General features: G+C 49.0%; 1 protein-coding gene across 1 annotated transcript in view; it reads right to left on the bottom strand.

Moving 5' to 3' along the window:
* gpc3 (glypican 3) overlaps positions 1–13,104 on the bottom strand; it is a 329,459-nt gene that overhangs the window by 193,364 nt on the left and 122,991 nt on the right. Inside the window, exon 3 of the mRNA XM_045205789.1 lies at positions 8,977–9,662. Coding sequence (XP_045061724.1) covers positions 8,977–9,662 — 686 coding nt within the window. The remainder of the gene's footprint in view (positions 1–8,976; positions 9,663–13,104) is intronic.

The following is a 13,104-nucleotide window of genomic DNA, read 5'->3' as shown; positions in this document are numbered from 1 at the left end:
ACAGTCAGTCCACTGCTGCCCTGCTTTTGCCTCATCCCTCAGTGACCCATGAAGAGATGGACACACACATGCACGCACACACACACACATGCACACACACAAACACAATAACAGGAGGAGGTAAAGGAGAGGACAGTGAAAGTCAAAGTCACATTGACACTAGCACATTTCAAGACAAATATGAAGTTTTTGTCTAATTTCAGTTTATCTCTTACGCTTTGACAGGATTGAATTAGGGGAGATGGTGTCTCTGTCTGTCCCCTCAATGACAACACAGAGGAGTGAGCTGTCCTGGGGAACACTAAACAGGTGCATGCACACACAAACACAAACACACACATTAACACATGCACACACACACACACACACACACAAATGCACACGCGCACCTGAACACATGCTCACAAACACACACACATACACACACACACACTGCACAGTCCATTGGGACTAGAATGAGTCACATTGCAGTGTAACCACATAACAGGTCACTTCCATTCATGGATCACATTCTGCCTTCCTCAAGCAGACACACATGCAGTGGAAAACTTTTTCCCGACTCAGAATGTAGTCCTGAAGTCACAGCACTGGTACCCCTCAACGCACATACACACACGCACACACACTGGGAGTGTAGAGTAAGTGAGGTCAACCCCTGTTTTAATAAGTGATGAGGTCTGGGAAAATAATCCTAGTCACTCAGCGCTGGGAGGCTAGGTCTGAGAAAATAATCCTAGTCGCTCAGCGCTGGGAGGCTGGGTCTGAGAAAATAACCCTGGTCGCTCAGCGCTGGGAGGCTGGGTCTGAGAAAATAATCCTGGTCGCTCAGCGCTGGGAGGCTGGGTCTGAGAAAATAACCCTGGTCGCTCAGCGCTGGGAGGCTGGGTCTGAGAAAATAACCCTGGTCGCTCAGCGCTGGGAGGCTGGGTCTGAGAAAATAACCCTGGTCGCTCAGCGCTGGGAGGCTGGGTCTGAGAGTGAAAAGTTCAGCACTATGTCACATCTACCAGAGACAGAAAACAGCAACTTCTCCAGAAAAGACCTCCATATTTCATGAGTACTTCTCCCCCACTTCAGATGTACGCACGGAAACCAACTGGACTCATTTATCGCAGTTTAAACCCCACATAGAGGGTCACCGCTCCCGCTGAGCAGGAGGGGAGGATTTGCTTCATACCATGGCACTGAGTTCTTCCTGACTGCCTGCTAGAAAATGAGATGGCTTGTAAGAGCAGGCACCTTACTAGACTGGTACAGTGTGGTTTTATTCATTGTTCAAGTTTACGATATCTCTCACTATGATGTGTATGCCATCTGCTAACTCCCCTTGACTTGTCACGTGTTTCGACTTTGGCTTTCCCGGTGATCCCTATTCCAACTGCTAAACTTAACCCCTCCTGTCTCCCTGTCTCCCTGTTTGGCCATGGCCTTGACCCCTCCAGTCTCCGATATAGCTGACAGTGTGTCAGAGGGACTCAGCATGTTGATATGGCTGTTAGTGTGTCTGTGAGGGACTCAGCATGTTGATATGGCTGTGAGTGTGTCTGTGAGGGACTCAGCATGTTGATATGGCTGTTAGTGTGTCAGAGGGAGTCAGCAGGTTGATATGGCTGTTAGTGTGTCTGTGAGGGACTCAGCATGTTGATATGGCTGTGAGTGTGTCTGTGAGGGACTCAGCATGTTGATATGGCTGTTAGTGTGTCTGTGAGGGACTCAGCATGTTGATATGGCTGTTAGTGTGTCAGAGGGACTCAGCATGTTGATATGGCTGTTAGTGTGTCAGAGGGACTCAGCATGTTGATATGGCTGTTAGTGTGTCTGTGAGGGACTCAGCATGTTGATATGGCTGTTAGTGTGTCTGTGAGGGACTCAGCATGTTGATATGGCTGTTAGTGTGTCTGTGAGGGACTCAGCATGTTGATATGGCTGTTAGTGTGTCAGAGGGACTCAGCATGTTGATATGGCTGTTAGTGTGTCAGAGGGACTCAGCATGTTGATATGGCTGTTAGTGTGTCTGTGAGGGACTCAGCATGTTGATATGGCTGTTAGTGTGTCTGTGAGGGACTCAGCATGTTGATATGGCTGTTAGTGTGTCTGTGAGGGACTCAGCATGTTGATATGGCTGTTAGTGTGTCTGTGAGGGACTTTGGCTTTCCCGGCGATCCCTCTTCCAACTGCTAAACTTAACCCCTCCTGTCTCCCTGTTTGGCCACGGCCTTGACCCCTCCAGTCTCCGATATAGCTGATAGTGTGTCAGAGGGACTCAGCATGTTGATATGGCTGTTAGTGTGTCTGTGAGGGACTCAGCATGTTGATATGGCTGTGAGTGTGTCTGTGAGGGACTCAGCATGTTGATATGGCTGTTAGTGTGTCAGAGGGACTCAGCAGGTTGATATGGCTGTTAGTGTGTCTGTGAGGGACTCAGCATGTTGATATGGCTGTGAGTGTGTCTGTGAGGGACTCAGCATGTTGATATGGCTGTTAGTGTGTCTGTGAGGGACTCAGCATGTTGATATGGCTGTTAGTGTGTCTGTGAGGGACTCAGCATGTTGATATGGCTGTTAGTGTGTCTGTGAGGGACTCAGCATGTTGATATGGCTGTTAGTGTGTCTGTGAGCGACTCAGCATGTTGATATGGCTGTTAGTGTGTCAGAGGGACTCAGCATGTTGATATGGCTGTTAGTGTGTCTGTGAGGGACTCAGCATGTTGATATGGCTGTTAGTGTGTCTGTGAGGGACTCAGCATGTTGATATGGCTGTTAGTGTGTCTGTGAGGGACTCAGCATGTTGATATGGCTGTTAGTGTGTCTGTGAGGGACTAAGAATGTTGATATGGCTGTTAGTGTGTCTTAGAGGGACTCAGCATGTTGATATGGCTGTTAGTGTGTCAGAGGGACTCAGCATGTTGATATGGCTGTTAGTGTGTCTGTGAGGGACTCAGCATGTTGATATGGCTGTTAGTGTGTCTGTGAGGGACTAAGAATGTTGATATGGCTGTTAGTGTGTCTTAGAGGGACTCAGCATGTTGATATGGCTGTTAGTGTGTCAGAGGGACTCAGCATGTTGATATGGCTGTTAGTGTGTCTGTGAGCGACTCAGCATGTTGATATGGCTGTTAGTGTGTCAGAGGGACTCAGCAGGTTGATATGGCTGTTAGTGTGTCTGTGAGGGACTCAGCATGTTGATATGGCTGTGAGTGTGTCTGTGAGGGACTCAGCATGTTGATATGGCTGTTAGTGTGTCTGTGAGGGACTCAGCATGTTGATATGGCTGTTAGTGTGTCTGTGAGGGACTCAGCATGTTGATATGGCTGTTAGTGTGTCTGTGAGGGACTCAGCATGTTGATATGGCTGTTAGTGTGTCTGAGTCCCTCACAGACACACTAACAGCCATATCAACATGCTGTTGTATCCAAGATGGCGAAGTAGTGCAGTCTTGTTTCTGTCGTGTGTCTGTAAATAGCCTGTAAATACCCAGTTTTTTGTATTTTTCGTACATATTTCCCTATCAGACTTTTCATCCTTCTACAAAATATACTTTCCTGCAACCTGCCTCACTCAATGTGGAACGGATTCTATTATTGACTTACCTTTTATCCAGAATCTAGAATCTCCAGTTGAAACTAGCTAGCCAGCTAACTAGCTACTTGCTATTAGCCACGGCTAGCGGTGTTTCACCCAGAACATAGGATTTTTTTTCCGCAGGATTAATTTTAATCACTGGACATTGATCACCGGATATTCGGCCAGTCTGCACAGCGCGTTATCGACCCAGAACATATCAGTTCTTCCGCCCGGATTCACTGGACCTCTAACTCCGGATTCATCGCCACCAGCTGGCTACAACAAAACGGACGCTGTGGTCTGGCTAATCAACCTGAGCTAGGCCCATCTCCCGGCTATCTACCTCTCTATCAACTGGACGGGACCACCTAGGATTGACGCGAGCCCCGCCGATCCTACACGACTGGTCTGCCGACGAAATCGTCTGATGTGGTTACGACGTAACCACGAAGATTCCATCCATCTGCTAGCCCTGGCCCGTTAGCACACGCTTACTCACTAAACTGAACTAGCTACTGAACTAGCTACTTGCTATTGGCCACAGCTGGCGGTGTTTCACCCAGAACATTTGATTTTTTTTTTTTTCCGCGGGATTGGTTTTAATCACTGGACATTGATCGCCGGATATTCGGACAGTCAGCACTGCGCGTTGTCGACCCAGAACATATCAGTTTTTCCGTCGCTACCAGCTGGCTACAACAAAACGGACGTAGCACACGCTAGCCGTGGCCTCTTGCTCACTGGCGCTTCACCACCGGACCTTGTGATAACTCAGCTATACAGCTGATATCTGCTGGACTGTTCCTTTTACGGTACTACATCCTGTTTATGTTTAGCCTCAGCCCAAACATGGTTAGTTTATTGTTGTTTCGGTTATTTCTAATTGTACTATATCACTGTAGACCCCCCAGCCTAGCTGAACCTGCCTTGTTAGCCCCTTTGTCCCTCCACCCATACACTCACAGACCGACTCAATTTATGCCTCTAGAGATACTATCTCTTTCAGTGTTACCCAACGCTTAGGTTTGCCTCCACTTTACTCATGTCCTTCCATATCCTTGTCTGTTCATAATGCCCTGAATCTTTTCTATAACACCCGGAAATCTGCCCCCTTTATTCTATGTACCCAACGCACTAGAAGACCAGTTCTTAAAGCCTTTAGCCGTATCCTTATTCTAGTCCTCCTCTGTTCCTCTGGTGATGTAGAGGCTAACCCAGGCCCTGTAGCCCCCAGTATCACTCCTACTCCCAGGAGCTATCATTTGTTGACTTCTGTAATCGCAAAAGTCTTGGTTTCTTGCACATAAATATCAGAAGTCTACTTCCTAAGTTTGAGTTATTCACTGCGTTAGCACACTCTGCCAACCCTGATGTTCTAGCAGTGTCTGAATCCTGGCTCAGGAAGGCCACCAAAAATTCTGAAATTTCCATCCCCAACTATAACATTTTCCGTCTAGATAGAACTGCCAAAGGGGGTGGAGTTGCAATCTACTGTAGAGATAGCCTGCAGAGCTCTATCATACTATCCAGGTCTGTGCCCAAACAGTTTGAGCTTCTACTTCTAAAAATCCACCTTTCCAGAAATAAGTCTCTCACTGTTGCCGCTTGCTACAGACCCCCCTCAGCCCCCAGCTGTGCCCTGGACACCATATGTGAATTGATTGCCCCCATTTATCCTCTGAGTTTGTACTGCTTGGTGACCTAAATTGGGATATGCTTAATACCCCAGCCATCCTACAATCCAAGCTAGATGCCCTCAACCTCACGCAAATTATCAACGAACCTACCAGGTACAACCCTAAATCCTTAAACATGGGTACCCTCATAGATATCATCCTGACTAATATACCCTCTAAATACACCTCAGCTGTCTTCAACCAGGATCTCAGCGATCACTGCCTTATTGCCTGCGTCCGTAACGGGTCCGCGGTCAAACGACCACCCCTCATCACTGTCAAACGCTCCCTAAAACACTTTAGCGAGGAGGCCTTCCTAATTGACCTGGCCCAGGTATCCTGGATGGATATAGATCTCATTCCGTCAGTAGAGGATGCCTGGTTGTTCCTTAAAAGTAATTTCCTCTCAATCTTAAATAAACATGCCCCATTCAAAAATACAGAACTAAGAACCGATATAGCCCCTGGTTCTCCTCAGACTTGACTGCCCTTGACCAGCACAAAAACATCCTGTGGCGTACAGCATTAGCATCAAATAGCCCCGCGATATGCAACTTTTCAGGGAAGTTAGGAACCAATATACACAAGCAGTCAGGAAAGCAAAGGCTAACTTTTTCAAGCAGAAATTTGCATCCTGTAGCACTAACTCCAAAAAGTTTTGGGACACTGTAAAGTCCATGGAGAATAAGAGCACTTCCTCCCAGCTGCCCACTGCACTGAGGCTAGGAAACACTATCACCACCGATAAATCTACAATAATCGAGAATTTCAACAAGCATTTTGCTACAGCTGGCCATGCTTTCCATCTGGCTACCACTAACCCGGCCACCAACTCTGCACCCTCTGCTGCAACTTGCCCATGCCCCCCGCTTCTCCTTCACACAAATTCAGACAGTTGATGTTTTGAAAGCGCTGCAAAATCTGGACCCCTACAAATCAGCTGGGCTAGACAATCTGGACCCTTTCTTCCTAAAACTAGCCGCCGAAATTGTCGCAACCCCTATTACTAGTCTGTTCAACCTCTCTTTCATAACGTCTGAGATCCCCAGAGATTGGAAAGCTGCCGCGGTCATCCCCCTCTTCAAAGGGGGTGACACTCTAGATCCAAACTGCTACAGACCTATATCCATCCTGCCCTGCCTTTCGAAAGTATTCGAAAGCCAAGTTAACAAACAGATCATCGACCATTTCGAATACCACCGTACCTTCTCCGCTATGCAATCCGGTTTCGAGCTGGTCACGGGTGCACTTCAGCCACGCTCAAGGTCCTAAACGATATTATAACCGCGATTGATAATAGACAGTACTGTGCAGCCGTCTTCATCGACCTGGCCAAGGCTTTCGACTCTGTCAACCACCGCATTCTTATTGGCAGACTAAATAGCCTTGGTTTCTCAAATGACTGCCTCGCCTGGTTCACCAACTACTTCTCAGATAGAGTTCAGTGTGTCAAATCGGAGGGCCTGTTGTCTGGACCTATGGCAGTCTCTATGGGGGGTGCCACAGGGTTCAATTCTTGGGCCGACACTTTTCTCCGTGTATATCAATGATGTCGCTCTTGCTGCTGGTGACTCTCAGATCCACCTCTACGCAGACGACACCATTTTGTATACATCTGGCCCTTCATTGGACACTGTGTTAACAAACCTCCAAACGAGCTTCAATGCCATACAACAATCCTTCAGTAGCCTTCAACTGCTCTTAAACACTAGTAAAACTAAATGCATGCTTTTCAATCGAACGCTGCTAGCACCCGCCCACCCGACTAGAATCACCACTCTCGACGGGTCTGACCTAGAGTATGTGGACAACTACAAATATCTAGGTGTCTGGTTAGACTGTAAACTCAACTTCCAGACTCACATAAAGAATCTCCAATCCAAAGTTAAATCTAGAATCGGCTTCCTATTTCGCAACAAAGCCTCCTTCACTCATGCTGCCAAACATGCCCTCGTAAAACTGACTATCCTACCGATCCTTGACTTCGGCGATGTCATTTACAAAATAGCCTCCAACACTCTACTCAGCAAATTGGATGTAGTCTATCACAGTGCCATCCGTTTTGTCTCCAAAGCCCCATACACTACCCACCACTGTGACCTGTACGCTCTTGTTGGCTGGTCCTCACTACATGTTGCCGTCGTCAAACCCACTGGCTCCAGGCCATCTATAAATCACTGCTAGGCAAATCCCCGCCCTATCTTAGCTCATTGGTCACCATAGCAGCACCCACCCGTAGTCTGCGCTCCAGCAGGTATATCTCACTGGTCATTCCCAAAGCCAACACCTCCTTTGGCCGCCATTCCTTCCAGTTCTCTGCTGCCAATGACTGGAACGAATTGCAAAAATCTCTGAAGCTGGAGACTCTTATCTCCCCCAATAACTTTAAGCATCAGTTGTCAGAGCACCTTACCGATCACTGCACCTGTACACAGCCCATCTGAAATTAGCCCACCCAACTACCTCATCCCTATATTGTTATTTAATTTGCTCTTTTGCACCCCAGTATCTCTATTTGCACATAATCTCTTGCACATCTAGCATGCCAGTGTTAATACTATTGTAATTATTCTGCACTATAGCCCATTTATTGCCTTACCTCCATAACTTGCTACATTTGCACACACTGTATATATATTTTCTGTTGTATTTTCTGACTTTATGTTTTTTTCTTTACCCCATATGTAACTCTGTGTTGTTTTTATTGCACTACTTTGCTTTATCTTGGCCAGGTCGCAGTTGTAAATGAGAACCTGTTCTCAACTGGCTTACCTGGTTAAATAAAGGTGAAATAAAAATAAAATAAAAAAGTGAGCGACTCAGCATGTTGATATGGCTGTTAGTGTGTCAGAGGGACTCAGCATGTTGATATGGCTGTTAGTGTGTCTGTGAGGGACTCAGCATGTTGATATGGCTGTTAGTGTGTCTGTGAGGGACTCAGCATGTTGATATGGCTGTTAGTGTGTCTGTGAGGGACTCAGCATGTTGATATGGCTGTTAGTGTGTCTGTGAGGGACTAAGAATGTTGATATGGCTGTTAGTGTGTCTTAGAGGGACTCAGCATGTTGATATGGCTGTTAGTGTGTCAGAGGGACTCAGCATGTTGATATGGCTGTTAGTGTGTCTGTGAGGGACTCAGCATGTTGATATGGCTGTTAGTGTGTCTGTGAGGGACTAAGAATGTTGATATGGCTGTTAGTGTGTCTTAGAGGGACTCAGCATGTTGATATGGCTGTTAGTGTGTCAGAGGGACTCAGCATGTTGATATGGCTGTTAGTGTGTCTGTGAGCGACTCAGCATGTTGATATGGCTGTTAGTGTGTCTGTGAGGGACTCAGCATGTTGATATGGCTGTTAGTGTGTCTGTGAGGGACAAAGCATGTTGATATGGCTGTCAGTGTGTCTGTGAGGGACTCAGCATGTTGATATGGCTGTTAGTGTGTCGGTGAGGGACTCAGCATGTTGATATGGCTGTTAGTGTGTCTGTGAGGGACTCAGCATGTTGATATGGCTGTTAGTGTGTCGGTGAGGGACTCAGCATGTTGATATGGCTGTCAGTGTGTCTGTGAGGGACTCAGCATGTTGATATGGCTGTTAGTGTGTCGGTGAGGGACTCAGCATGTTGATATGGCTGTTAGTGTGTCTGTGAGGGACTCGTCCGTTCAGGTGGCTGTAGGTGTTATAGATGAGGTGGCAGCTCAGTGTGTGCGTGCGAGCGTATGTTTGCTTGTTACTCACCAGTGCGTGTAGGCGGGGGCGTGCATTGACAGCGTGTCTGAGGGCCAGTCTGATCAGCACATGTAACCTCATTATCACAGCCTCCATGTCATGCTCCCCCCTCATGGCCCCCGCCAACTTCCCTAGCCCCTCCACGTACCCCCTCCAGTGGGGCTGTATCTCTGATGCGCCCCCCAGGCACCCTGCCATCACAGCCTGGCAAAACCCTTTACAGGCCGGGGCCCCCAGCAGGCCCTGGCAGTGTGGGCAGTACCACAGCCTTAGCAGGGCGCGCCCACAGTCCCTCCCCGGGCGCAGGTGGTCAGTGGTGTTGACCACCTCAATGCCCAGGTTCAGCGCCTGCAGGAAGACGCGCGTGGCCAGGAGGGAGCGTGACAAACGAGTCATCATGAGTTTAGGGTAGGGGCCGAACGCTATGGAGTCCTTCCACGCCCCCCGCAGGCATTCCTCAGATATGGGTGCTGCGCCACCCCCCAGCAGGCGTCGGTAGGTCAAGGGGAAGAGGCGGGTGAAGAAGGCCTGGACCATGTGTTCCACGCTGGAGTCTGAGCCCAGGATGTAGAGAGACACATCCAGGAAGAGCTGACCCACCGCCCCCTGGGCCCCGCCCCCCAGCCCTGGGAACTCCGCCTTCAGCACCAGCAGGGTCGAGTTACGGCCAAGACGCAACACCAACTCAAAGGCCTCTGGTAGATAGAGGGGGAGGGGAGGGGGCGGTGACAGAGAAGGAGAGAGAGAGGAAGGGGGAGAGAATGTTAGATAAAAGTGCAGCTTTAAAACTCATTTCTAGTGAACACATCAATAAAAACAAACCAAAAAACATTCACAATCACTGTAAAACACTCTCTCTTTTACAAACACACTCAGAGGAAATGTTTCCCACACACACACTCAAACACACACACACGCACACGCACCCACACACACGCACACGCACCCACACACACACACCTTTGTGTTATCATCCGCTGAAGACAGAGGCTTGTACACTAAGCAATTCAAAGCCTCCACATCAGATGAAAACCACGATTTGGGGTTTGACCTTTCTGACACTACAAAAGAGCACATTTCAAGAGTCTTAGCCACTTAAAAGCATCCCATTAATCCTGATTTGAGCTGCCAACCTAGACCCAGCGGACTGTATTGCCTTGTAGATGTCTGGAAGAGAAAGGCATAGAGCAGGCAGGAGGAAGGGAGGGTGCGGTCGACGTGAGGCAGGGAAATAATCAGAGGTGTTTCAAGGCACTAAGTGAAGTCTTATCAACATTGTGGCAAAGAGGCACAGTCTCCATCTCCCACGCCCCCCGCCCAGAGGAAGATGGCAGGGAGAGACAACAACAAAGGAGAATGGAGAGAGGTTTTAGGGTTCTATTACTGCTCTAGGCAGGGGATCTGGCTGGGAGTCACTTCCTGCATCCTAAATGGCACCCCTTTATAGTGCACTACTTTTGACCAGGGCCCAGGGCTCATTGGGCTCTGGTCAAAAGTAGTGACCTATTAGGGAACAGGGTGCCTTTTGTGACACAACCACTGAGCTGGAGCATTTGGGCAGGTGATAAGCCCAGGGTACTGGAGAACAGGTCTTGGGCAGGTGATAAGCCCAGGGTACTGGAGAACAGGTCTTGGGCAGGTGATAAACCCAGGGTACTGGAGAACAGGTCTTGGGCAGGTGATAAGCCCAGGGTACTGGAGAACAGGTCTTGGGCAGGTGATAAACCCAGGGTACTGGAGAACAGGTCTTGGGCAGGTGATAAACCCAGGGTACTGGAGAACAGGTCTTGGGCAGGTGATAAGCCCAGGGTACTGGAGAACAGGTTTTGGGTAGATGATAAGCCCAGGGTACTGGAGAACAGGTTTTGGTCAGGTGATAAGCCCAGGGTACTGGAGAACAGGTCTTGGGCAGGTGATAAGCCCAGGGTACTGGAGAACAGGTTTTGTTTCACAAATAATCAACTAGTTACTTTTTGAAGTGACTGCCTGAAAACTTACTATGCACCCTAATTCACACCAGTGAACTGAGAGGGAACTTAGATAATGATTGGTTACCATGAGTGGATAATGATTGGTTACCATGAGTGGATAATGATTGGTTACCATGAGTGGATAATGATTGGTTACCATGAGTGTCTGAACATCACAATATTTTTGACATGTGTGTTATTTTTAATGTATTTAGGCAATGGCCCTCTACACAGCAGAGATATACTGCAATAGCTCACACTGTGTTTCCTCTCAGTCTGCGTTCCGTTCCTTCTCCAAATGAGGGTATGCATGTGGTTGGAGAGAGGGATAGGGTTGTGTTGGTGTGCCTCATATTAGAGTTTTGAGTTGGGTTGTTCTGCTGTGCCTGAGATGTACTTCCCAATGACCAATGAGAAGACAGACGTGCTGAATGCCAGTCAGGCTGCCAGGAAGGGGCACACGTTACACACATACATACACACACACACACGTACATACACACACGTACACACGTAAACACACACATGTACACACACACGTACACACACACGTACACACACACGTACACACACTGAAGCGCACAATGCTCACACAAATACACTATTTCATTTACACCAAATGAGAACAATAGAGAATATGTGAAGTAAAGTAAAAGCCAGACATCTTTATAAAGTCCTTCTACTTCCTTCTGCCTCCTCAAGTTCTGTTAAAGCCTCTTAAGGCCAGACATCTTCATAAAGTCAACCATGTAAATCAGATGCAACCTGCTGTATCGCTTACAGACCGTAGTAGAGCAAGCTACTTTATAATGGCTCAAAGAGAGCTGGAGCTCTTTATAAAGGCTCTAAGTACATGGGGGTCACAGAGCTCAGTCTAATAACCATTATGGAGCCATTTCCTGGGCCCGCTCCTCTCTGCTCTCTCCCTGTCACGTTGCTGAGGATTGGTGTGGTGTAGAATCAGGCGCAGGAAGCAGAGGATAAGTCCAACAAGACTTTACTAGAGCACACAAAAATAATCCAAACAGCCCGGAGGCAAAAGGACGCACACAGGCGTAAATAAGCGAGCGCACACACAGGTGCGAAAATACTCTCCTAAACACAAGGAGGAAGCTATGAAAATAGCGTACCGACACGGGTAGCGCAACAACACGACACGACCAATTACACACAACACTAAACTAACAACAAGGAAACTAAATAGGGTGCTAAATGAGACATAACACAAAACAGGTGTGACTAACAGACAAAACCAATCAAACAAGAAACATAGAGCGGTGGCAGCTAGTACTCCGGAGACGACGACCGGCGAAACCTGCCCGAACAAGGAGGAGGAGCCGCCTCGGCCGAAACCGTGACAGTACCCCCCCCCCTGACGCGCGGCTCCAGCCGCGCGCCGCCTCCAGCCGCGCGCCGCCTCCAGCCGCGCGCCGCCTCCGGCCTCGGGGACGACCAGGAGGACGCGGAGCAGGGCGCGTAGGATGACCACGATGGAATTCGGTCATCAGGGACGGATCCAGAATGTCCCTCCTCGGCACCCAGCACCGCTCCTCCGGACTGCACCCTCCCACTCCACGAGATATTGGAGACCCCCATCCGGCGTCTCGAATCCAGGATGGTCCGAACAGTGTACGCCGGAGCCCCCTCGATGTCCAACGGGGGCGGAGGAGTCTCCTCAATCTCAAAGTCCTGGAGTGGACCAGCTACCACCGGCCTGAGGAGAGACACATGGAACGAGGGGTTAATATTCTTGTAATCAATAGGTAGTTCTAACCTGTAACACACCTCGTTCAATCTCCTCAGGACTTTAAAAGGCCCCCACAAACCGCCGACCCAGCTTCCGGCAGGGCAGGCGGAGGGGCAGGTTTCTGGTTGAGAGCCAGACTCGATCTCCAGGTGCGTACACTGGCCCCTCACTGCGGTGTAGGTCGGCGCTCGTCTTCTGTCGACGTATGGCACGCTGCAGATGGACGTGTGCAGCGTTCCACGTTCTCCTCCGAGCGCCGCACCCACTCATCCACAGCGGGGGCCTCGATCTGGCTCTCATGCCACGGTGCCAGAACCGGCTGGTACCCTAACACACACTGGAAAGGGGTTAGTCTCGTGGAGGAGTGGCGGAGAGAGTTCTGTGCCATCTCGGCCCAGGGCACATATCTCGCCCACTCCT

Source organism: Coregonus clupeaformis, chromosome 2 (genome assembly GCF_020615455.1).
Source record: "Coregonus clupeaformis isolate EN_2021a chromosome 2, ASM2061545v1, whole genome shotgun sequence".
NCBI lineage: Eukaryota > Metazoa > Chordata > Actinopteri > Salmoniformes > Salmonidae > Coregonus > Coregonus clupeaformis.
Note: the sequence above shows the minus strand (reverse complement) of the source record. Positions and strands in the feature narration are given on the sequence as shown.